General features: G+C 42.2%; 1 protein-coding gene and 2 non-coding genes across 9 annotated transcripts in view; 2 read left to right on the top strand and 1 right to left on the bottom strand.

The window, feature by feature from the left end:
* Window positions 1-611: 611 nt before the first annotated feature.
* Window positions 612-685, bottom strand: TRNAI-AAU. Its single transcript has one exon. It is a non-coding gene; the product is annotated as a tRNA-Ile (tRNA).
* A 3660-nt stretch (window positions 686-4345) lies between these two features.
* On the top strand, window positions 4346-4419 carry TRNAI-AAU. Its single transcript has one exon. It is a non-coding gene; the product is annotated as a tRNA-Ile (tRNA).
* A 1624-nt stretch (window positions 4420-6043) lies between these two features.
* The window catches only part of MOK (MOK protein kinase), a 28392-nt gene continuing 12165 nt past the window's right edge, over window positions 6044-22270 (top strand). For 2 of the 7 annotated variants that reach the window (XM_034767946.1, XM_034767949.1), the window contains exons 1-4: window positions 6044-6136; window positions 12096-12210; window positions 15113-15202; window positions 17495-17565. In XM_034767946.1, the coding sequence (XP_034623837.1) occupies window positions 6118-6136; window positions 12096-12210; window positions 15113-15202; window positions 17495-17565 (295 nt within the window). In that variant the 5' untranslated portion in view covers window positions 6044-6117. Of the gene's footprint in view, window positions 6137-6231; window positions 6404-12095; window positions 12211-15112; window positions 15203-17469; window positions 17566-22270 lie in introns of those variants that run through there. The other 5 variants (XM_034767947.1, XM_034767948.1, XM_034767951.1 and 2 more) reach the window with 5 other exon arrangements.

The following is a 22270-nucleotide window of genomic DNA, read 5'->3' on the forward strand; positions in this document are numbered from 1 at the left end:
TCTCTGCATGACAATATTTTTTACAACCAGTTTTCAGAGTAGCGTAAAATTATTCAAGAGAATCAAGAGAGACTAGTTTTCTACTTTTAAATGTTCTAAAGCAAAAATAAAGAGACTATTTGAAATTTGTGGAGGGACTAATTTACATCTACAATTTACTTCTCAACTCACCTAAATGTGCTGTGCTGTTACTCTTTTGCTGAATATATATTTTTAAAACTATTATTTTGTATTGCACCAAGTAATGTGCTATAACAAAAACATGAAAAGTCAAATATGAGTGTGCAGATAGATGCAGGCATAATGGATACACTTGCCTTTCTGACTGCAGATAATGTAATTGTGCGTGCATAAAATCCTCAGGCAAAGGTTCCCCCTAAAAACTGTGGTGCTGCATTATAAGGTTATAGATCTTTTTAAAAGCTTGATGGAGAGGCAGTTTAAACCTCACCCTTTTGGTAGCTGATTGAAAGTAAAATAATCTCAGTCATTATTTTATAACAAGATTTTAATTTTAATATGACCATGTTAATTTGCGTTTTTATCCATCAAAACATATTAATGGAAAGTCAATGTAATAAAAAAAATTAGAGAAAGAAAAAATTGCGCTGTGGCCCGTACGGGGATCGAACCCGCGACCTTGGCGTTATTAGCACCACGCTCTAACCAACTGAGCTAACCGGCCACTTCGTACGAAACATTTGCACTGATCTTCATAAGAATAACACAGGAACTACTGTTGCCATTTCTCTCCTTCTAACTTACTGTAGACTCGTGTAACTATTGCCTGTTCCCGAGACAATCTACTCAGTTCCCGCCCCGACAGCTGGGTCCGGGGTCCAGACTCCAGACCTTGTAGGCTCAATAAGCATATTTGAGCCAGCGATTATACAAACCCGTTCAAAGGGTTCAGACTGGGGGCCATGAGTAAGCAGGAGCAACAACCCTTAGGTACAAACAGCCCACAGGTCTCATTCATTCAGGCTAGATTCATAGCTAGTAAGTTATACCCCCACGCATGGCTTTTTAAAAGTGACTCCAGTTTTATTTCATTAAATCGAAATATTTCTTTTGCCACTTATTTTAATATTATTTATTTTTAATTCCCATTTATTTTACATACTGCTTTTTAAATAAATATTGCATTGGTAAAATATGAGTCACATATTATTTTCTTTCTATAACTTTTGGGTTTATTGTAAATTGTATCTTTATTTTACGTTAAAATAAACTTGGATTATTTATAGATGGTCAGTCCTGCAGCAAATCTTGCAGTTTTCAGCTGAGATTGCTACGTAGGCCATCAAACAAGAAAAAGAACCACAAACAGGGGGAGTGCAAGTTAGTAAACCAGAAATTCTGTTTAATGCACATGCATCAAATCCACTATTTTTCTTCCTAATATTATTATAGGTTCTCTGGCAAAGATGATGAACTTCTAACTGGATTGTAGCCACACCACTTTTACCGCTAGTTGTTTCACAGTGAATGGACAGGTGGTAAGGATCAACTGTAGGCTTAACATACCTACCTAAATATGACTCTGAAAAGAGGAGGTAGTACTCACCTTACGTCTAATCACTATTGCTATATTTAATGTATTGAATAAATATGGACCTATCTATACAGTACTATATACTTAATATACTTCTAAAATTGCTCATTAATCAGAAATTTTGTGTGGGTGTAGCAACAATTCATAGATTCATAGGACTGGAAGGGACCCTGAGAGGTCTTCTAGTCCAGTCCCCTATGCTCAAGACAGAACAAAGTATTTGACCATTCCTGACAGGTGTTTGTCTAACCTGGTCTTAAAGAACTCCAATGACAGAGATTCCACAACCTCCCTAGGCAATTTATTCCAGTACTTAACTACCTTGGCAGTTAGGAACTTTTTCCTAATGTCCAACCTAAACCTCCCTTGCTGCAATATAAGCACATTGCCAGGGCCGGCTTTAGCAAGAGCGGGGCCCAATTCCTGGGGGCGGGGCTTGCTGACAGTAAGCCCCGCCCCCAGGAATCGGGCTGCGCTCCAGCTGGGGTCGAGGGGCTTGGGTCTGGGCTGGAGCTGCTGGGGCCGGAGCCAGGGGGGCTCGGCCAGCACGCTTGGCCGTGGCCGGCACCCCAGGGCCTGAGCTGACCTGGGCCGGAGCTGCTCAGGCCGGGTCCGGGAGTGCTCAGCCGGTGCCGGGGCCAGGCCAGTGCACTCGGCCGGAACCGGGGCCGGCACCCCGGGGCCCGAGCCGAGCTGGGCCAGAGCCACTTGGGCCGGAGCCGTGGGGCCGTGGGTGCTCAGCTGGGGCCGGAGCTGCGGAGCCGGGGCCGGGCCGGCGCCCTGAGGCCCGAGCTGAGCCGGAGCCAGAACCACCGGTGCCGGGGGCGCTCGACCAGAGCCGGACTGGGCCGCGCCTCCCCAGATCCCTCCTTGCACCCCCCCCACCCCAGTTTACCTGCTGCCGCCTGCCCCTGCTTGTTTTCAGACTTCCCGCAAACATCTGATTCGCGGGAAGCAGGGGAGGGGGAGGAGCAGGGGGCGGAGCATTCAGGGAAGGGGAGGAGGGGGAAGTGAGCTGGGGGCGGGGTGGACAGCTACGGGGCCCTCTTAGGCGCGAGGCCCGATTCAGTAGAATCGGCTGAATCGGCCTAAAGCCGGCCCTGCCCATTGCTTCTTGTCCTATCCACAGAAGTTAAGAACAACAATTTTTCTCCCTCCTCCTTGTGATAACCTTTTATATACTTGAAAACTGTTATGAACCCTCTGTCTTCTCTTTTCCAGACTAAACAAACCCAATTTTTTTGATCTTCCCTCATAAGTCATGTTTTCTAGACCTTTAATAATTTTTGTTGCTCTTCTCTGGACTTTCTCCAATTTGTCCACATCTTTCCTGAAATGTGGCGCCCAGAACTGGACACAATACTGCAGTTGAGGCTGTATCATCATGGAGTAGAGTGGAAGAATTATTTCTCATGTCTTGCTTACAACACTCTTGCTAATACATCCCAGAATATGTTTGCTTTTTTTGCAACAGTGTTACACTGTTGAGCATAGGTGCTGACTCCGTGGGTGCTCCGGGGCTGGAGCACCCATGGAAAAAAATTGGTGGGTGCTCAGCACCCACTGTCAGCTCCCTGTGGCCCCGCCCCACGCCCCTGCTCCAACTCATCTCCACTTCCGCCTCCTCTGCGAGCGCGCCACCGCATCCTGCTTCTCCCCCCTCCCTCCCAGCACTTGCGCCGTGAAACAGCTGATTCGCCAGGCAGGGAGGAGGGAAAAAGGGGAACGCGGCGCACTGGGGGAAGAGGCGGGGCCAGGGAGGGGATTTGGGGAAGGGATCCAATAGGGGCAGGGAGGGGGCAGAATTAGGGTGCGGACTTTGGGGATAGGGTTGGAATGGGGGCGGGGATGGGGTGGAGTTGGGGCGGGGCCATGGGTGGGGAAAGGGGCGGGGGATGCAGGCACCCACCGGCGCTGGAGAAAATTAGCGACTATGCTGTTGACTCATATTGAGCTTGTGATCCACTATGATGCCCAGATCCCTTTACGCAGTACTCCTTCTTACATAGTCATTTCCCATTTTGTATGTGTGCAACTGATTGTTCCTTCCTAAATGGAGTACTTTGTATTTGTCTTTATTGTATTTCATCCTAATTAACTTAAACCCGTTTCTCCAGTTTGTCCAGATCATTTTTAATTTTAATCCTATCCTTCAAGACATTTGCAACTGCTCTCAGCTTGGTATTCTCTGCAAAAATTATAAGGGACAGGTTTCAGAGGGGTAGCCGTGTTAGTCTGTATCAGCAAAAACAATGAGGAGTCCTTGTGGTTTTATTTGGGATTTATTTGGGAATATCAACAGAATTTGATTACTTTTTGTAGTGCTAAGGAGGCCAATTCAATCAGGGTGGATGTGGCTCACAGATACTCACACCTTCTTTTCAACTGTTGGGAATGGGCCACATCCACCCTGATTGAATTGGCCTCGTTAGCACTGACCCCCTACTTGGTAAGGCAACTCCAATCTTTTCATGTGCTGTATATTTATATCTGCCTACTGTATTTTTCACTCCATGCATCTGATAAACTGGGTTATAGCCCATGAAAACTTATGCCCAAATAAATGTGTTAGTCTCTAAGGTGCCACAAGGACTCCTCGTTAAAAATTGTAAGTGTATTCTCTATGCCATTATCTAAATCACTGATGAAGATACTGGACAGAACTGGACCCAGAACTGATCCCTGCAGGAACCTACTTGATATGCCCTTCCAGCTTGACTGTGAACCACTAACTATTCTCTGGGTACAGTTTCCCAACCAATTATGTACTCACCTTATCTATTATGAAGTGGCCGGTTAGCTCAGTTGGTTAGAGCGTGGTGCTAATAACGCCAAGGTTGTGGGTTCGATCCCCGTATGGGCCACAATGCAATTTTTGGGGGGAGGGATAGCTCAGTGGTCTGAGCATTGGCCTGCTAAACCCAGGGTTGTGAGTTCAACCCTTCAGGGGGCCACTTAGGGATCTGGGGCAAACTCAGTACTTGGTCCTGCTAGTGAAGGCAGGGGGCTGGACTCGATGAACTTTCAAGGCCCCTTCCAGTTCTAGGAGATAGGTTATCTCCATTAATTAATTCTATCTAGGTTATATTTCCCTAGTTTGTTTATGAGAAGGTCATGTGATACAGTATCAAAACCTTACTAAAGTCACGATATACCACATCTACCACTTCCCCCCCATCCACAAGACTTGTTACCTTAAAACTTTTAAAACTTACTTCATATTTCAAATTTGTATGAAACTTTTAAATTTTTAATTGAAAACACAATACTGATACACTAGTACTTTTAAAAAAACACAAGCCTAAGTCACTACCTTCTACAAGAAAATGTATGAAAGGGCCAAGTTTGAATATATGTAATTTCTATGGAATTCTCCCAGTAAGCGCCATTTTCCACACTGTTTTACAGTTATACTGTGTGTGTGTGTGTGTTTTTTATAATAGTTTGTTTCTATAGCTTTGATGATTTAAAATAAAAAAATATTTATTTGTACTATCACAAGCAAGCATGGTGCTTTACAGAAATGCATAACAAGATGCATTTACAGTCCTGCTCTGGCAATGGGACTACTCAGGTAATTACAAATGTTAAGTGTTACAGAGACAAGGTGGGTGAGGTAATATCTTTTACTGTTAGTAAATATCTTCTAATATCTGGTGGGGAGAGAGACAAGCACTCTTGCAGCAGTCACTCCAAAGACGACATAGGAGTTTGTGAGGATGCAGGGGCCCAGGCAAACAGTGCAGGATCACAGCCTATTGCAGACACAGCAGCCTACAGACAATGCGGGCATGGAGGAATACAGTTCACCACAAAGATGGCTCAAAGAGTTGCCATTTGTGTAAGAGTACAGCAAGCCAGATGGTGGCGAGGGCCTGGGCTGTATTACTGCACAGTCATCTAGACCGCGTCTGCCTCAGCAAAGGACTTGACCAGGAGTAGTCAATAGGCGGACCACAGGCCAAAGCTGGAACACCAGATACTTTTGAAATGACTGTGAAATCTGTGTATTTACTTATTATTATCATTATTGTTATTGTGGTGTGAAAAAAAATGTTCCTCTGGAGTCTAGACCTTGACTATTCCTTGACCAAGACCTTGACAAAAAATAATTGACTACACCGCTGAGCAGTGTGACCTTCCCCTTGCCTTGAGAAGGCCCCCCACAGCACTGCGGGGCTGCCAGGTAGGGCCAGCCTAACTAACCATCCTCCCGCGCCCGGCCCACCTATAGGGAGCCTCCTCAGGGGCAAGGCACCTGCCCGGCCTCAGAGCTTGGAAACCTGGGAACACAAATCCCTACTGCGTTTGCCCAACAGTCACCGACTGAGGCGCAAAAGAAGTCTCTACTGCACATGCGCAAGCGGAGCCGTGTGGTGTACAAGGTTCTGGTTTGCCACTGTGCATCATCCGTCAAGGACGGGAGGGGAAAAGAGAGAAAGTGAGAGGGTTGCTACGCCTGCGCAAACGGGGTCGTAAGTGGCCCGGCCTAAAAACAAACTGTACTACGCCTGCGCGACTGTGAAACTGGGTAAAGATAGGAGAGCCTGTAATCTCGCGCCATGGGAGAAGAAGGAGACGGTATTGCGCTTGCGTCCCGGGGGGAGGCAGCTGTATTGCGCTTGCGTGCCGGGGGGAGGCAGCTGCATTGCGCTTGCGCGGCTTTGTGGGCGGGTGGGGCTGACTCGGCTGTGTTTCTGGGCTGGAATCCTGAGCCTGTGCGGTTGCCAGGGTGACGGGAATACAACATGGCGCGCTGACAGCTCTGCCGGGAGGGGTGGGCGCTGCAGCGAAGGCCTCAGCCTTTCCCTCCCGTCCCCACACCGCTGAGGAGCCGCAGGATGAACAGTAAGGGCGGAGAGGGACGGGGCCCGGGGGCGGTGTGAGGGAGCGAGGGAGAGGGCCTCCCGCTGGGGGGGGGAGGGAAATGCGGAGCGGGAGGCGCTAACGGGGTGCAGCAGGCAGGATGTGTAAGTGGGAGCGGGATCGCCGTAGGTTGGCAGCGGGTCCTGTGGCAGGGAGCAGACCCTCCTAGGGCAGAGAGAATGGAGATACTGTATGAGGACGGGGGTGAGGCGGTGTCTAAGCCTTGCTGGGGGGGGGAGCATGAGGTGCTTGTGCCCCACTTTTGTTATGTGTGAGTTGAGGACTAGGCTCCGGTGTCAGATCCATTTGGAACAGAAATGGCCCTGCTATTGAGATGGGGATGGAATATGCATATTGGACTATGGGTTGGTGGGAGGGGGACCAGATCCTACTATGCAAAGATATATGAGGAGATAAGTAGCTGGGGGAAGGACCTGCCCTCTGATTACTAATATCAGTAAAGGAGCATCACAAGACCCACCTCAGCCTCTCGGTTGGTTCTGATGCTGTTGATCATCTTTTCCTTGACTTTTTGCCCTCATTGGCTTTTGAGATACTGTCCTCTTCTGGATTTCCTCCTACCTGTCCAATCATTCCTTCATCAGATTCTGTCCTTGGCCCTTTGATCATCTCACTTTACAGGCTGTCCCTGGACAATATCTTCTCACATGGTTTCAAATATCAACTCTGTGCTGATGACTTTCAAAACTTTCTCTCTACCATTGACCTGTCTCTTTCTAAACAATCCCATCTAATATCCCAGAGGAAATGTCAGAGAGATACATTATCTTATCCATTTAAACTGAACATGGCCCCAAACAAACTCTTAAACTTTCCTCACAAACCTCCTCTTCCCCCATTTTTTTATCACTGTTGGCACCATTCTCTTTATTACTTATAAATTAAAAATTAATCCCATGTTCAGTATATCTTTCTCTTGGCCTACAGCGTCTTCCTTCTCAACATCTCCATACTCCATCCTTTTCTTTCCATCTCCACACCCACATTTCTGGTTTAGTTCCTCACTGTATTCCACCTTGACTACTGCAGTATCCTCCTATATTCATAGATTCTAGGACTGGAAGGGACCTTGAGAGATCATGGAGTCCAGTCCCCTGCCCTCATGGCAGGACCCAATACTGTCTAGACTATTCTGGATAGACATTTATCTAACCTACTCTTAAATATCTCCAGAGATGGAGATTCCACAACCTCCCTAGGCAGTTTATTCCAGTGTTTAACCACCCTGACAGTTAGGAACTTTTTCCTAATGTCCAACCTAAACCTCCCTTGCTGCAGTTTAAGCCCATTGCTTCTTGCTCTTTCCTTAGAGGTTAAGGTGAACAAGTTTTCTCCTTCCTCCTTATGACACCCTTTTAGATACCTGAAAACTGCTATCATGTCCCCTCTCAGTCTTCTCTTTTCCAAACTAAACAAACCCAATTCTTTCAGCCTTCCTTCATAGGTCATGTTCTCAAGACCTTTAATCATTCTTGTTGCTCTTCTCTGGACCCTCTCCAATTTCTCCACATCATTCTTGAAATGCGGTGCCCAGAACTGGACACAATACTCCAGTTGAGGCCTAACCAGAGCAGAGTAGAGCGGAAGAATGACTTCTCGTGTCTTGCTCACAACACACCTGTTAATGCATCCCAGAATCATGTTTGCTTTTTTTGCAACAGCATCACACTGTTGACTCATATTTAGCTTGTGGTCCATTATAACCCCTAGATCCCTTTCTGCCGTACTCCTTCCTAGACAGTCTCTTCCCATTCTGTATGTGTGAAACTGATTGTTCCTTCCTAAGTGGAGCACTTTGCATTTGTCTTTGTTAAACTTCATCCTGTTTACCTCAGACCATTTCTCCAATTTGTCCTGATCATTTTGAATTATGACCCTATCATCCAAAGCAGTTGCAATCCCTCCCAGTTTGGTATCATCTGCAAACTTAATAAGGGTACTTTTAAGTGGAACAGCTTTGCTAGGAGAGATTGAGAAAGACCTGCCCCACAATACCCCAGGGCCCAATGATAAGGGCACACTCCTGGGTATGGGGTGACAGAAATTCAAATTTCTGAGTCTGAGTCTTTCACAACCTGGGCAGTGCCTTTCCCAGTGGGCTACCAACACTCACTAAGATAGTCAGGACACAATTAGGATTAGGGATGTGAGGTAGCTGTGCACATACTCATTGGCAGATTTCTAGGCACCGATGGGACTTCAACATCAGAAATTTAGGCACCTAAGGATTTTAGGCGCTTTCAGAGTTTGGCAGCAGCTGAATGAAGGTTTTGAGGATCTCAGAGGCACCTAAGGCTAACATTTAGGTACCAAAAGTGTCAGTTAGGTGCCTAAGTCCTTTTGTGGATCTAGGCCTTAGCTTTTTTTGAAAATCCCACTCTTTGATGCCTTTGATGCCTGGGCTTATTATTGAAAATTTTGGCCTGAATTTTTGATGTAAAAAACTTCACAATATATTTGTTAATGCACCGAAAAGAAAAGGATAACTTTTCAATAACACGGAAGCATTTTTGTTGTGAAGTGACAATTTTTATGCCACTAAGAGAAAATTTGTAATCAAAATACAATTTTAGTCCCTGATTTCGCAAACACTTATGCACACGTGTAATTTTAAGCCTGAGCAGTGCCTTTAACATAAATGAGACTTTACAGGGGTTTGATCCTGCATCATTCACGTCAATGGACGCTTTTTCATTGCCTTGAATGAGAGCAGGATCAAACTTCAAAAGAGTAAAATTTTGGATCTGCTTAAGTGTTTTCCAGGATCAGGGGCTTAGTCTTTAATATTTTGTTTTTGCCTACAGCTCTTTTGTAAAATTTGAATGATACCTTACCATAGTGGCTTTTTTAAATTATAGTTTAGTTAGATTAAAATGTATCATGCAAGTTGTAATAGCGCATTTTTTTCCCCCAAACCCTCACCTGATTTAAATCAGTGATAGACAAAAAGTGATTTAAATTACTCCATCCTGGTCCAGTGCTCCAGGCCTATTCTTCTGTGAGAAAAATACACTGGTGTGTTATAGCCAAACAAGAGTTCATGAACCAAATAGAGGTAGATGTCATGGGATCAATCAGAATCCCATGGTGGTGTGGTTTTTTTTTTCAATGTATTACGTGTGCTTTTTAGCCTAGGTATTTTGAGTCTTCAGCACATATTGCTGATAGATAAACTGGAAATAGAATCTTCGTATTTTATCTCTAAGGATAGCTTGATATGGATTTTTATCGTGCCATAAAATCAACTATTTGCATGTACGAACTAGCAATGGACGGTGTAGTAGAGAACTATTGAGATTGCTGACTGTTACCATTGAATAACAGGTAGACAACTTGCTAAACTTTGCTGCAGATTCTGTGTTAAACATATAAAGTAACTGTCTCCGACAATGTGGGGACGTAAAATGTCACTCACTATGCTATCATTTGTCTCAGCCACAATGACAGTTGACCTTTTAAAAAAAAAAAAAAAAAGTTGAGGAATGTTCCTTACAATAGTGAGGTATGAACATGCTAAATCAATGGTTGTTAAGGGTTATAAAATATTAGCAATCAGGCTTCTGAGCAGGATTCTGCCACCTCAGCATATTATTCCTGATTTGGTGTCTTTGTGATGGGTTTTGGTGCCCTCCTATATCGGTTTTTGAGATTCTGTTTCTGACTTGTAAAGTACTTTATGAGCAAAGACTGTTTATAATACATAGCATTAGAAAGTGTACTTGGTATTTTATAAACAGGCCTGTGCCTTGCACTGAAGATCTAACCATCTAAATCTGACAAGAAAATAGTAAAAGACAACAGTTCAGGAGAGAGAGAGGGAGCAGAATGTGGTGGTGGTGAACAGGGAGAATAGATTTCTGGAAGAACTGGGCTTTAAAGAGGGTCTAGTGTAGAGAAATAGTGTTTCAAACATAAGAGCAGCATGACGGAAGAGAAGGGAGAGTCTTAGAAGGAACTTAAAGAGCAAATGATAAGAGTGATAGGAGAGAGAGATGATTTTATCCAAAGTGCCACTGTTAGACTGGAAAAGAGGAAAGGTTGTAAAGGGGAAGGTCACAGTAATAAAGATGAAAAGTGAAAGAGAACCTTGGTAATGAGGAAAGGTTTTAAATGATCTTAATAAGAGAAGAAGCATTCATTGCAAGAGTGGATGTGAAGGTTGGCTAGTAGAAAAGAAGAACTGAAGATGACACCTGGGTTGCTGGTACGTACAGGTCTGTCACATCTTACGCGCATTTAACATGCGCGATTTCAGCTTTACGCGGTCGGCAAAAAAAAAAAAAGAGAGAAAAATAACAATTTTAATATTGTACCTGTAGTGCGGGCGATTTCCCCCCCGCCATTACACTCAATGTAATTTTGACTATATGCGATTTTCGCTTTACGTGCTGACTGCGGAACGTAACCCCAGAGTAAGATGCGACAGACCTGTATCTGAAATGTGAAGATCCACCATCCAGCTTCTGGACGGTAGAAAGAACTTGCCGTCACTTCTGCCCTGCAAAAACTCCTGGATGCTTCAAGGAGAAGGGGTATGTCTCCACTACTGTATGGCCTGGTCCAGACCTAAACTTAGGTCTAAACTCCACACCCCGAGCAACACAATTATATAAACCTAACTCCCAGTGTAGACAGCACTATGTCGATAGGAAGGCTTCTGCTACCGCCTCGCACAGAGGTGGATTAACTATGCTGACAGAAGAAGCTCTTCCTTCAGCGTAGTAGCATCTTCATGAAGCGCTATCGCGGTGCAGCTGCACTGCTGCAACCTTATCACTGCAGCATTTTAAGTGTAGACCTGTCTGTAGTTAAGCTGACCTAAGTCCCAATATGCAGTGATTCTCAAACTTTTGTATTGGTGACCCCTTCGACACAGCAAGCCTATGAGTGTGACCCCTCTTATATATTAAAAACACTTTAAAAATATTTAACACTATTATGAATGCTGGAGGTGCAGTGGGGTTTGGGGGTGGTGGGCAATAGCTTGTAACCCCCCCCCCATAATAACCTTGTGACCCCTCAGGGGGTCACAACCCCCAGTTTAAGAACCACTACCATATAGACACCACAAGGTAGAAGAATTCTTCTGTTGACCTAGCTACTGCCTCTCTAGAGGGTGGATTCACTCTAGTGATAGAAAAACCCCTGTTGCTTTAGCATGTGTCTATACTATGTTGCTGTAGCATAGCTGCAGTGTCGCAGTACCCTAAATCTCCTATAGCTGTCAGGCATGAGGGAGGAAAGAGGTCTTTGTTACTTTACCTCTCCCTTGGTCTCTACTTTTTGGATTCTTCTCTGTGAATAACTCCACTGCCTGCTTCCTTTGCTGTTCATAAGCTTTCCCCAGCAGTAACAGTAGCATGAAACTGACATGAATTGGTTTACCTTCAGCTCACTGGTGGAGATGGTTGTTGAACCTATAGGTGCAGATGAGATTACCAAGGACAGAATCTGGAGGGACACTAAGCAATGAGGGGACTTGACGGGATGTTCAAATGATTGACATGTGAACCACAACCAAAAGCGTAATATTGAAAATCACCCAGCAAAGACAGAATTTAATGAAAATCAATTAAGGATAAATATAAAAATATTTACTGTTTACAACAAAACTTACTTTTACATTTTAAAATTTAAATATTTTTGTTTTTAGAATATAAACCTATTGGTAAAATAGGCGAGGGAACATTTTCTGATGTTCTGAAGACACAGAGTCTTAGGGATGGAAATTACTATGCATGCAAACAAATGAAACAGCATTTTGAAAGGTAGGTATAGTTGATCATACTATTGCCCAAAATATGAAAACTTTGTTTATATTTATTGGGGAAATAAATATAAATTTAAGACTGATTAGAGGATTCTGAATACTTGTTCATGTGTATTGAAAAATATGTTTGCATACGTTAGAAAGGGGGAACTGAGGGCTTGATCATATAGCAAATTATAATTTGGCATTGTGCTTTCTACCAAGTAGACCCATTGATGTTACTCACTGTAGCAAATTCTATACCTGCTTGTCAACTGAATTGAGACCAGGATTAGAGAGAGAGGAGGACTGGGGTCTTTGTTTGTTCCTGTCACCACTCTGGTCTTGGTTTTACATTTGTAAATGAATTCCTACCAGAAAGGAAAAGTAGAATATGTCTGAACATGCTCGTGTCATTTTTCTTCCTGCCATAAATGAATTAGTAGAAGAAGATGGTGTAAAGAACACCCTCGTTATCCATTGTCAGGTTCATTTTAAAATGTATTTTATTGTGGATCGTGTAACAGTAGTTATTTTCTCTCCCTATACAGATTTTGTTCCTCTTTGTATTTTGTATTTGCCTTTATTCACATTTGATTGTGTCCTCTAATAGTGGGCAACACAAGTCACAGTGGGAGCTCTTTCTTATTAGGAAAATGGGATTCACTGCACACTCACACACAGCATTCTCATCCAAATCAAGGTGCACAACCCCTAACTTTAGCAAGGGGCCAAGTTCAGCTCTCAGTTAGACACATTAATTTCCTATTGATTTCAGTGGGAGTTACTTTATAACAGTTGACGTTGCATCTATTGCTTTGAAAAATTTCAGGTTTGATTCAGTGCTCTGTTGCTGCACAGATTATGAAGTCAATCAGATCTGCAGAGATTAAGCAAGAGTGAGTTTACCAACACAAATCCATCCTTTTCCTTTAAATGGAAAAAAAATTAATCCGCTCAGGCCACTGAATATAAACTTTCTACTATCGCCACTTTGTGCTGGTCCATTGGTACAATGGAGTCATAAACTCAGTGGATCTGGCCAGCTGGAGGAACAAGGTGTATGTAAAAGTGGTTCTGTCCTTAGTTACACTGAGTGAAGCTTGGTTACAACCCAGTATTTGGACCAGAATGTTCAGAATACGCACACAAATTTCTTGGCTAATCAATTTTAGAAATATTAAAAACTGAGAATTTGTTAATTAGCTCTATGTATGAGGTTTATTTGGGAAAGATGGCAATTTGCTGGTGCTGTGTTTTGGGTTTTTTTTAATTGTGTTTGTTGTTGTTGTTAACACAAACCAGGCTTCCATTATGTCTCACTGAAGTTATGATCAGTTTATTTTTGTTTATCAAGATTAAATCTTATTAGATGGTGAGGTAGCTGGCCCTGTCACGTAAACCAGTATTGATGAGTCAGTCAGTTTTGCACAGTGGTACTCCAAGTAAAATTACTATTATTTACAGATCGTTGAAACTGGCAGTGTATTTTGTGAAACAGATTCCAGCAATAGATTTTTATCAGGGAAATTCATATGGCAGTTCAGATCTAGTTATACTCTTTTGACAAATTCTGCATATTTATCTTAAAATATAGGACATTTCATGTTGTTACTTATATAAAAAGGATCAGAAATCGCATCTTTTGAGTATATATTTTCCTTTTTAATGTATATTGAAATTGATTAAAAACAAACATGAAAATTGTACTACTTTGGTTCTGAAAATAACCCTCATTGTGTAAATCAATTGACTGTGGTCATGATTTGAATTAAAAGTAGGAACATTTTATTCCACATTTTATTTGGGACCATTCAGAAAAGCTAACATTAAGCACTGAGACCAAAAACATATCATGTTAGTTTTCAGACATCTGTTTTAGTTTTGTCTCTTTTCTTATTAAAAAAGAAAACAGACTCTCTAGAGTTGAGACCAAATTAACAAAAATAAATACTATAAGATTAAGAAATTTTGAGTGTGTTCAACTCATTGCACTTAGATGGCCACCATTCCCATATTTATGAGGGATTGTGAGAACATCTTTCCTATGATGCGTTAAAGTCTCCCTTAGGTCTTGGACCCTCTGATAGTTATGAATGGCTAGAGGTTACACTTTTACTGGACTGTTCACTTATAGCTATAGGTAATAGTGATATAAATTGATCTTGTTAGTACAGGATAATTTTCTTATTTTCATGTTGAAACATAAGGATTTTGGCATTTGGCTAACTCTTGATCAGCTTGTGAAAGGAAAAGCTTATCCTGTAGTGATTTGCTATATCTAGTGTCCATGCAAGGCCATTGAAGCCCCATAAAATGAATTTTCCCCCCAGTGGTTTCTGTAGCTTGGACTTCTAATGGTTAATTGAGTCCCAGGCATGAGTGACATGATTAAATACTATGTTTTAATTAGCTAGTAAAATACTGTGTTTCAGTTCTTCACACTAGTGGTTATTAATTTTAAATTGAGTTTTAACGCTAATGACTACACCGGGCTAGATTGTGACTTTAGGCATAGTCTTTAGCTGTAAGCTACACCAACCCAGGAGTAGCCGTGGGAGTTATTGTGACTTGGACGCACAATTCCTCTCTGATTTCTTTCTTGCTGCTGCGGAGTAGTAATTTACTTCTGGTCTACACCAACAGTAAATTACTACCCACCTCTCCTGGATCAGCCAATCTGGTCAGCAAGAAGGGGAAGTGGAACCAGGATATTATCCATTTCCTACCCTATTCCCTTGCCCCAGGCAATTAACTCCCCAATTACTTCTGCATTCCTGGACCCCAGATTTGGGTAGCTTGCATAGGGACATAAGAGGAGGGAAGGTTCTTGCTCCCTTGTGTGGAGACTAAGTCACAATCTAATTCCTAACTTGTAAACTAGTTTTCCACTCTCACTTCTTTTTTAAATTACACATTAGTATCGAGCAAGTGAATAGTCTGCGAGAAATACAAGCACTGAGGCGACTGAATCCACATCCTAATATCCTTATGTTACACGAGGTGGTTTTGTAAGTACAGTGTATTTATTTCCCCTACTTCCTATATCCTCTATTTGAAAATTTTTCAGTAGCTTTTGGAGACAACAGATAGTTTGGAGGCATTTAACCAATTATTTATTCCACCAAAAAGGAAATCTTTGGAAGATCTGTCTGATTCTCCCAAGCCCTCATGCCTCTTGTTAGCCAAAGATATGATACAGTTCTAAATTGCACTTTTCAATTTCTTTAGAGTGTATTGCTGCAAAAACATCAGAACTACAACATCCATACTAAAAATTATGGGAAAACTGGTGACCTGGGACAAGAGATATTTTAAGCAATTAATAAACAAATTTATATTCTGGTTTTACGGGAAGGAGACTTCATGCCTACTACCCTCCAAGGCTCTATGTACTCTGTTGCACAGATAGACCAAATTCTGTAGCAAAGTTGACTTATTCTATTGCCATATAATTACCTTCAGCCTTCTCACCCCTATGCAACTCCACAGAACTATGGTTCATTGCTGAAAATAATCAGGCATAACATTTGTTAATTATTATTTTCAAGGATTTTTTTTTTTTGCTTTGCTCTTCAGGCTGACTTTTTCTATTCCCTGGGCCTCAGCTCTTGCAGTGTTATCCAAACAACCCAGCTTAGAACCTACTTCCCACCACAAGTGCCAGAAGAGGGAAGCTACTAGTCATCTTTAATAACCCATCTCCCAAGTTCCCTAGATCTAGCTGCAGCCCAGATTGTCAGCCACTCTCTTGCTCCAAGGTGGACTCTATTTCTGGTTCCCCGATTCCTTTTTGCCTGGCTCAACTAAACAGTGCAGGGAGCATGCACTGTAATCAAATTAACACCTTGTTATTAGGAAAGGAAGAGGCATCCGTAGACAGGTCCCACCAGGGCAAGGAGACATAAAACAAAATGTCGGTTGCCAGCTGCAGGAACATGATGAATTCCATGGCATTTAGGAAAAACATCAAGTTATTCATCAGCAGAATTGTGAAGTCCACAGGGGCCCTGTTTTGAGATTAATGAGATAGGTCACACTTCTCGGGGAGATGTTCCAGCTCCCTGCAGAGTCAAACAGGAAACACTGCATCAGTTTGCTCTCTGTTCATATTCACAAGTTTTTCTGCAACCACAAGGGTTAAACATTTTTTTAAAAAATCTCAGATTCTGGAGTAAAATGTTTGAATGTCACAATTGTGGAATAGGCTGGGTCCTGCTTTTAATCATTTCACAGCTTCTATTACATACATAGTACCAGGCAAAATGAAAAAGCACAGATGGACAACAATTACCGTTCTGAAGGTCATTCCCAATATAGACTGATAGACTTTAAGGTCAGAAGGGACCAGGGCCATAATGATCATCTAGTCCAGAGTTCCCCAAATTGTGGGGCGCAAGCGGGCATGGAGGAACGTTCGAGGGGTGCGGCTAGGGCCCGGGCCAGCCTCCAGATGAGGAGCGATATCCGGGTCTGTGGCCACCGGCTCCACACCCAGGGCTTTGCTCCTGGTCTCTCCCCTCCACCCCCTCACCCCCAGCTGTGGCCCCAGCCTCAGCCCTCTTACCCCTGTCCACGTCCCCTGCTCCTGGAGCCATGGCACCACTCCCGGCTCTGGGGTGGGTGGGGGCGCAGACGGGTAAAGGGGGGCGTGAGGTGAAAAGTTTGGGGACCACTAATCTAGTCTGACCTCCTGCACATTGCAGGCCACAGAACCTCACCCACCCACTCCTGTAATAGACTCCTAACCTCTGGCTGAGTTACTGAAGTCCTCAAATCATGGTTTAAAGATTTCAAGTTACAGGGAATCCACAGAATTTAGAAAGTGACATACTCATTTAAAAATGTGACTTATTTTGGCCACACTGAACAATATTGGGCCCAGCTCAACTATTAAATATTTTCAGATATGGCACAATGCTTTTGTATCTCTTATCAATTTTTAGCATATACTTTATGGCTATATTATGTCTTGCTATTGCTATTTTATTGGGAGCTTCCAGACTGCATCATTGTGCCATACTTAGAGTAAAATCCATACGGTACTTGGAAAGCTAAGGAGGCTTCCTGCCAGGAGAGCCAGATGCAAAGAGTTTGGAAAAATGCCATTGTAAATTAAAATTATAAATCAATTTGAATAGGCTTCTCTAGGTAAAGTTTTGTTGAAACTGAAAACTACAAATTGCGTTATTGATGGTTAAACTGACTCTTTTGCTGAGTGAAGTACTTTTTGTCTACTTTGTGTACAAATGCAAATATAATTTTATTTCTTGCTCAGAAAAAAAACCTATTTGTTTCTTCAGTGACAGAAAATCTGGCTGTCTTGCCCTAATATGTGAACTTATGGACATGAATATTTATGAGCTAATAAGAGGTATGTAGAGCACGTTTGAGTCATTCAAAATCCTCTCTTTCAGAGACCATAAAGTGGCATTAATCGTACTTTTCTCTTGGCTGTTCATGTAATGGTTATATAGTATGAAATTTAAGAGTATATTGTACAATTTTTAGGGAAATTTCTACTATTTTATGGCTGTTTTCTATACTTATATATACTATATATATAGACATTTTAAATTTAGAAACTTGTGCACACCTCTATTTTTAAATGAGTCAGAGTAGTGACTCTATAGAGCACTATTAATATACATGATCAAACATGAAAGGAAAACAGGGAAACAACCCTGATTGTAAAGCATGGAAAGTTTGTATTTCATTACATTATACATTTTCATTGTAAAAATTACCAGTTTAATGGTAAGAAAATTGTGCTCATTTTGTTTGAAAGCAGCAAATCTTCTAGTTGAAACATAATAAAGTTTGAGAACCAAGGTAAGTCTATTCAAGAAGAGTTCACGATAGAGTAACAGAAACCTCTACAGCTTCTGCTAAACTTATCCCCATATAGGAAATCTGCCACATTACTACCTGGAACTTCCTTCATGTTCTGTAAACATTAGTTCCTAGCTTCTGATGCTAGAGCAGCTGTTTTTCAGTGTAAGAATTAGGACCATGGGAGGAGTTTCCAGGAAAAGACAGTAGGATGATTTGTCAGTAACTAAAGACAGTAAATTGAAGTGGAGGAAGGCTAGAGTGTGTTGGTCATGTATTTTTAGAACTGTCTAAACACAAAAGTTGTACTGCTTTAATTATATGACCCCCTGCACTCTGTGGACACAGTTATAGTGGTGCTTGTATCAGTGTAGTTTATTCATGTAAGAGAAAGAGAATAAGCTATACTGGTCTATGGCACCTTTATACTTGGGTAAGTCCATCCACACAAGGGGTTGTACTAATAACTATATATGTTTAAAGAAAAATCACATCCCTAACCAACAGTTTTTGTACTGGCATAACTATGTAGACTAGGCCACATAGACACTTTGAGAGCTGGATACTGGTTGCTGGCTGGGGCTAGGGAGGTTGTTATTGAAGTTGAATGTGCAGGGTGATTTCAAAATTTAAAATAGTCACTAGAAAAGCCAAAGTGCCCAGGGTATGATAAGTGGTGCTATAAAACCCAAATAAGCAAATAAGAGTATTGCTTGCTGAGTTACAATCTAGAGAAAAGTTCCTACTAGCTTCAAGGAGACCATGCTTTCAGACCTCTTGCAATGGTGAATAACCCTGTTTCTTATCACAGGCCAATGGGGGCTGCAAGAAGCAGTGGCCAGCACATCCCTCAGCCCACACTCCTTCCCGTAGCCCCCATTGCCCTGGGATAGCGAACCACGGCCAATAGGAGCCGTGATCGGCCAAACCTGTGGATGCTGCAGGTAAACAAACCAGGATATAAACTGGTAATTCGATGGATAACAGTTTCTACCAAATCAAAGTTTTTCATAGGAAGATTCCAAGTTTGCTGACATTTTTGATTTTCTGTTAGGAAAACCAAAATATTTCATGTCAGGTTGGGTCAACTCAAATTGAAACATTACAGTTTAGTTCAGTTTGATATTGAACTGCATCCATCTGAGCTGCTATGATACCTCATGCCCATGTTCTTTTTTATGGGCTGGGCTGCCTGGCTGGACTGCATTTCCCATGATTCACCACTGTCTCATCTCTTGTTTAACTTCTGTAGTGCATCATGGGAAAGGTACTATGGGGAGCCTGGGTCATAGAGGAGAATGGGGTATGAGGCACCTGATCTATAGCTTCACATGAGGCAGCAAGATAACATTTTATTACATTTTCAAATTGAATTGTTTTGGAACTTTCTGTTCTGTGGAAAAAATATTTCAACTTTGTCTCAATGAAACACATCTGCCAAAATATCAACATTTACTGTGGATGGAAATTCTGATTTTGAACTAGCAATAGCCACAAACAAAGCCACCAAAAAGAAAGGACACCTGCAAAACCCAGCAATACTTGAGACGTGCCATTTTAAAACCTAGAAAATGTTCACTGTTAAGCTCCCACCACACAGTTGGACTGGAAAGTAAATTAATCCTTCTTAATTTTGAAAAGTATAGTATTCAACAACTTTGAGACTATTACCTGGATGATAGTTGCAACTAAATAAAAAGATCTCCTTTTGTAACGGCACTGTTCTGAAGCAGAAGGAACATATGGCTAATCTGTATATCACTCTGCTGTACATATTATTTTATTGATGCTTTCTCAGAGAGCAGACCACCACAGCTGTGCACCCATACAAACTAGTTAACATTTCAGACTGTTTCAGTGTGCAGAAGAGATATGGATTACTACCAGTAAACAATATCTCTTTAGTGTTAATTATGCTTTAATTTTCTGAATAAAATTATGAACCCTGAAAAATAAAATTTGGAGAAAGGCATAAAACTACTACAAAAAACTTTTTTTAAATAAGTGGAGACAATGAAAGAGGGGAAGCAAATGTCTAGAACCAGCTGGTCTGTACAAAGTTTTGGAATGAAGAAACCTTTCTAATTGGAACAGGAACAGGTGTGTGGGAACAGCAATGTTTAGGAAAACAGCATTTATTCAGTTCCTTATTGGCACTGGTCTTGGAAATTAATCCTATTTTTTTTTTTCTGAAAAAAATTCTGGTTGACAGAAACATTAACATTGGTTATATAGAGTAGGACTATTTTGAAAGTGTCTTTAAAATTACTCAAGTGGGAAAAGAATTATGACAATTTCCTTACAAAGTTATGTTCTGAATAGAACATTTAGTGCCATAGAGCGCCTTCATTCACTGTCTACAAACTAGACATGCAGCTCTATTCCAATGAAGTCAATGGGAATTTTGCTAGTGACTTTAGTGGAAGCAGGTTAGGGCTCTTAAGATCTGGAGAAGATTCCGTGGATACAAATGCATTGCAGCCACATACAAGGTAACATCTTCCTGTTGTGATTCTGTTCATAATTATTTATTGAGTTAAGCTTTTATAATGTTGTAATTCTGAAAGCTGAAGAGCATTGGTTCAATCCTAAAAGGTGACTTGCAAAGGGAAAAACAGTTGAGCTTGTGCCTTGTTATGAAGATGCCTAAATTTTTTTTTTTAATTCTGTTTTTAACGTTAGTAATTCAGAGTTTGTCTGATGTGGAAAACTCTGTAACCTTGTCTACACTAAGAAAGCTTTTCAAAAAATCCCACTGTTGCTAGCACTAATTAAGTTCCACTGATGACAGCACTGTTAAGATCCCTAGTGTAAATGCACCACTATTTCAAGCATTGTTGTCTAATCTACATGGATTATGGTGACTGGGAAACTAATGTGGAATTTTGAGAAATGCCTGTCAATTTGTGTGATTTGTATTCCTAAGTGACTTAGGGACTTATGAATAGTTGACTAAGGGTAGATTTATCAAACTAGAAACATCAAGGGTCACGAGAATGAAAGCAAGCAGTTTATTGGGGAAGGAATCTTTAGTCAATCATACTGTTTAAAATTGTTTTTATTAATACATATTACCTTCAGTAATTAACATTTTGGAATTTTAAACATGTCAAAGATTTGACACCCCATCCCTTTCAAATAATGTGTGAGTGCTCAAAATATACATGGTCAGAGGTACAACAGGTCCTCTAGCAAAATCAAGGAAGACCAGATTTGACATTCCTGATACCCAACAGTAAAAAAAATTAAAAATCAGAAAACAAATCAGGAAACATTTTCAGGCTTTTATACACAAAGAAGCAAAAAAGGACCCGATCGGATTATTTTTTTTAAATCCTCTGCAGAATTCTGAAAAAAAAATATTGCAGGTTAGTCTTAAAGAAAACTGTGTTACAGCAGACTCTTACACCAACAAGGGGATGAATCATCTTGTGGTTCAGGAACTGGACCGAGAATCTGGAAATCTTGGTTCTATAGCTGGCTCAGCTGTAGACTTCTTTTGTGACCTTGGGAAAGCCATTTCACTTCTAAGCTTCAGTTTCATCATCTATCAAATGGGAGAAAGTGCTCAGATACTGCAGTAATGGGGACCTGTGGCAGGCCTGGCACCGCCCCACCCCTCTGTGGCAGGGGTGGGATGGGGTTTCGGAACCTTGCCACTCCCAAGTTCATGTGCCCGTCCCTCTTTGGGCAGATGGTTGCAGTCTAATGGCCTCCTTCCCCACAATCACCCCTTGGTCGGGGTAGTGGGCCTAGCGGCCAGAGTTCAGATAACTCACCCCAGACGTCTGGGCGGTGTGGCCCAATGGCCAGGGTCCATATAAATTGCTCACACATTGGAGCAGTGCAGCCTAGCGGCCAGAGTCCATAGGATTCCCATGGTGGTAGGGGGACCTGGGCCTGCCCTCTCCACTGGATCCTGACCCAGGGCCCTGGTAGTGGCAAGTTCCCCTTGCCGCCAGCTCGGTGGGGATTTACCTGCAACACGCCAAGCATCTTTGCAGCTCTAACGCCGTTTGCCTCTAAAGTTCCCCTGGGTCACTTCCTACCATAAACGCCGGGTTCTCCACTTCGGGAGGTCCTCTGGTCTGTTCCCCTCCTGTGACGTAATCCTTCTGGGCGTCAGAGTGCGTCCCGGCTTGGCTGGCCTCTGGATCTGGTGCGTAGGCTTTCCCTCCTCAGGAGCTGGCAGTGTGCCTCCTTCCCCTCCGGCAGTCAGCCCAGACTGAGCAGCTCTGCAGGCTTTT

This window comes from Trachemys scripta, chromosome 4 (genome assembly GCF_013100865.1).
Source record: "Trachemys scripta elegans isolate TJP31775 chromosome 4, CAS_Tse_1.0, whole genome shotgun sequence".
Lineage (NCBI taxonomy): Eukaryota > Metazoa > Chordata > Testudines > Emydidae > Trachemys > Trachemys scripta.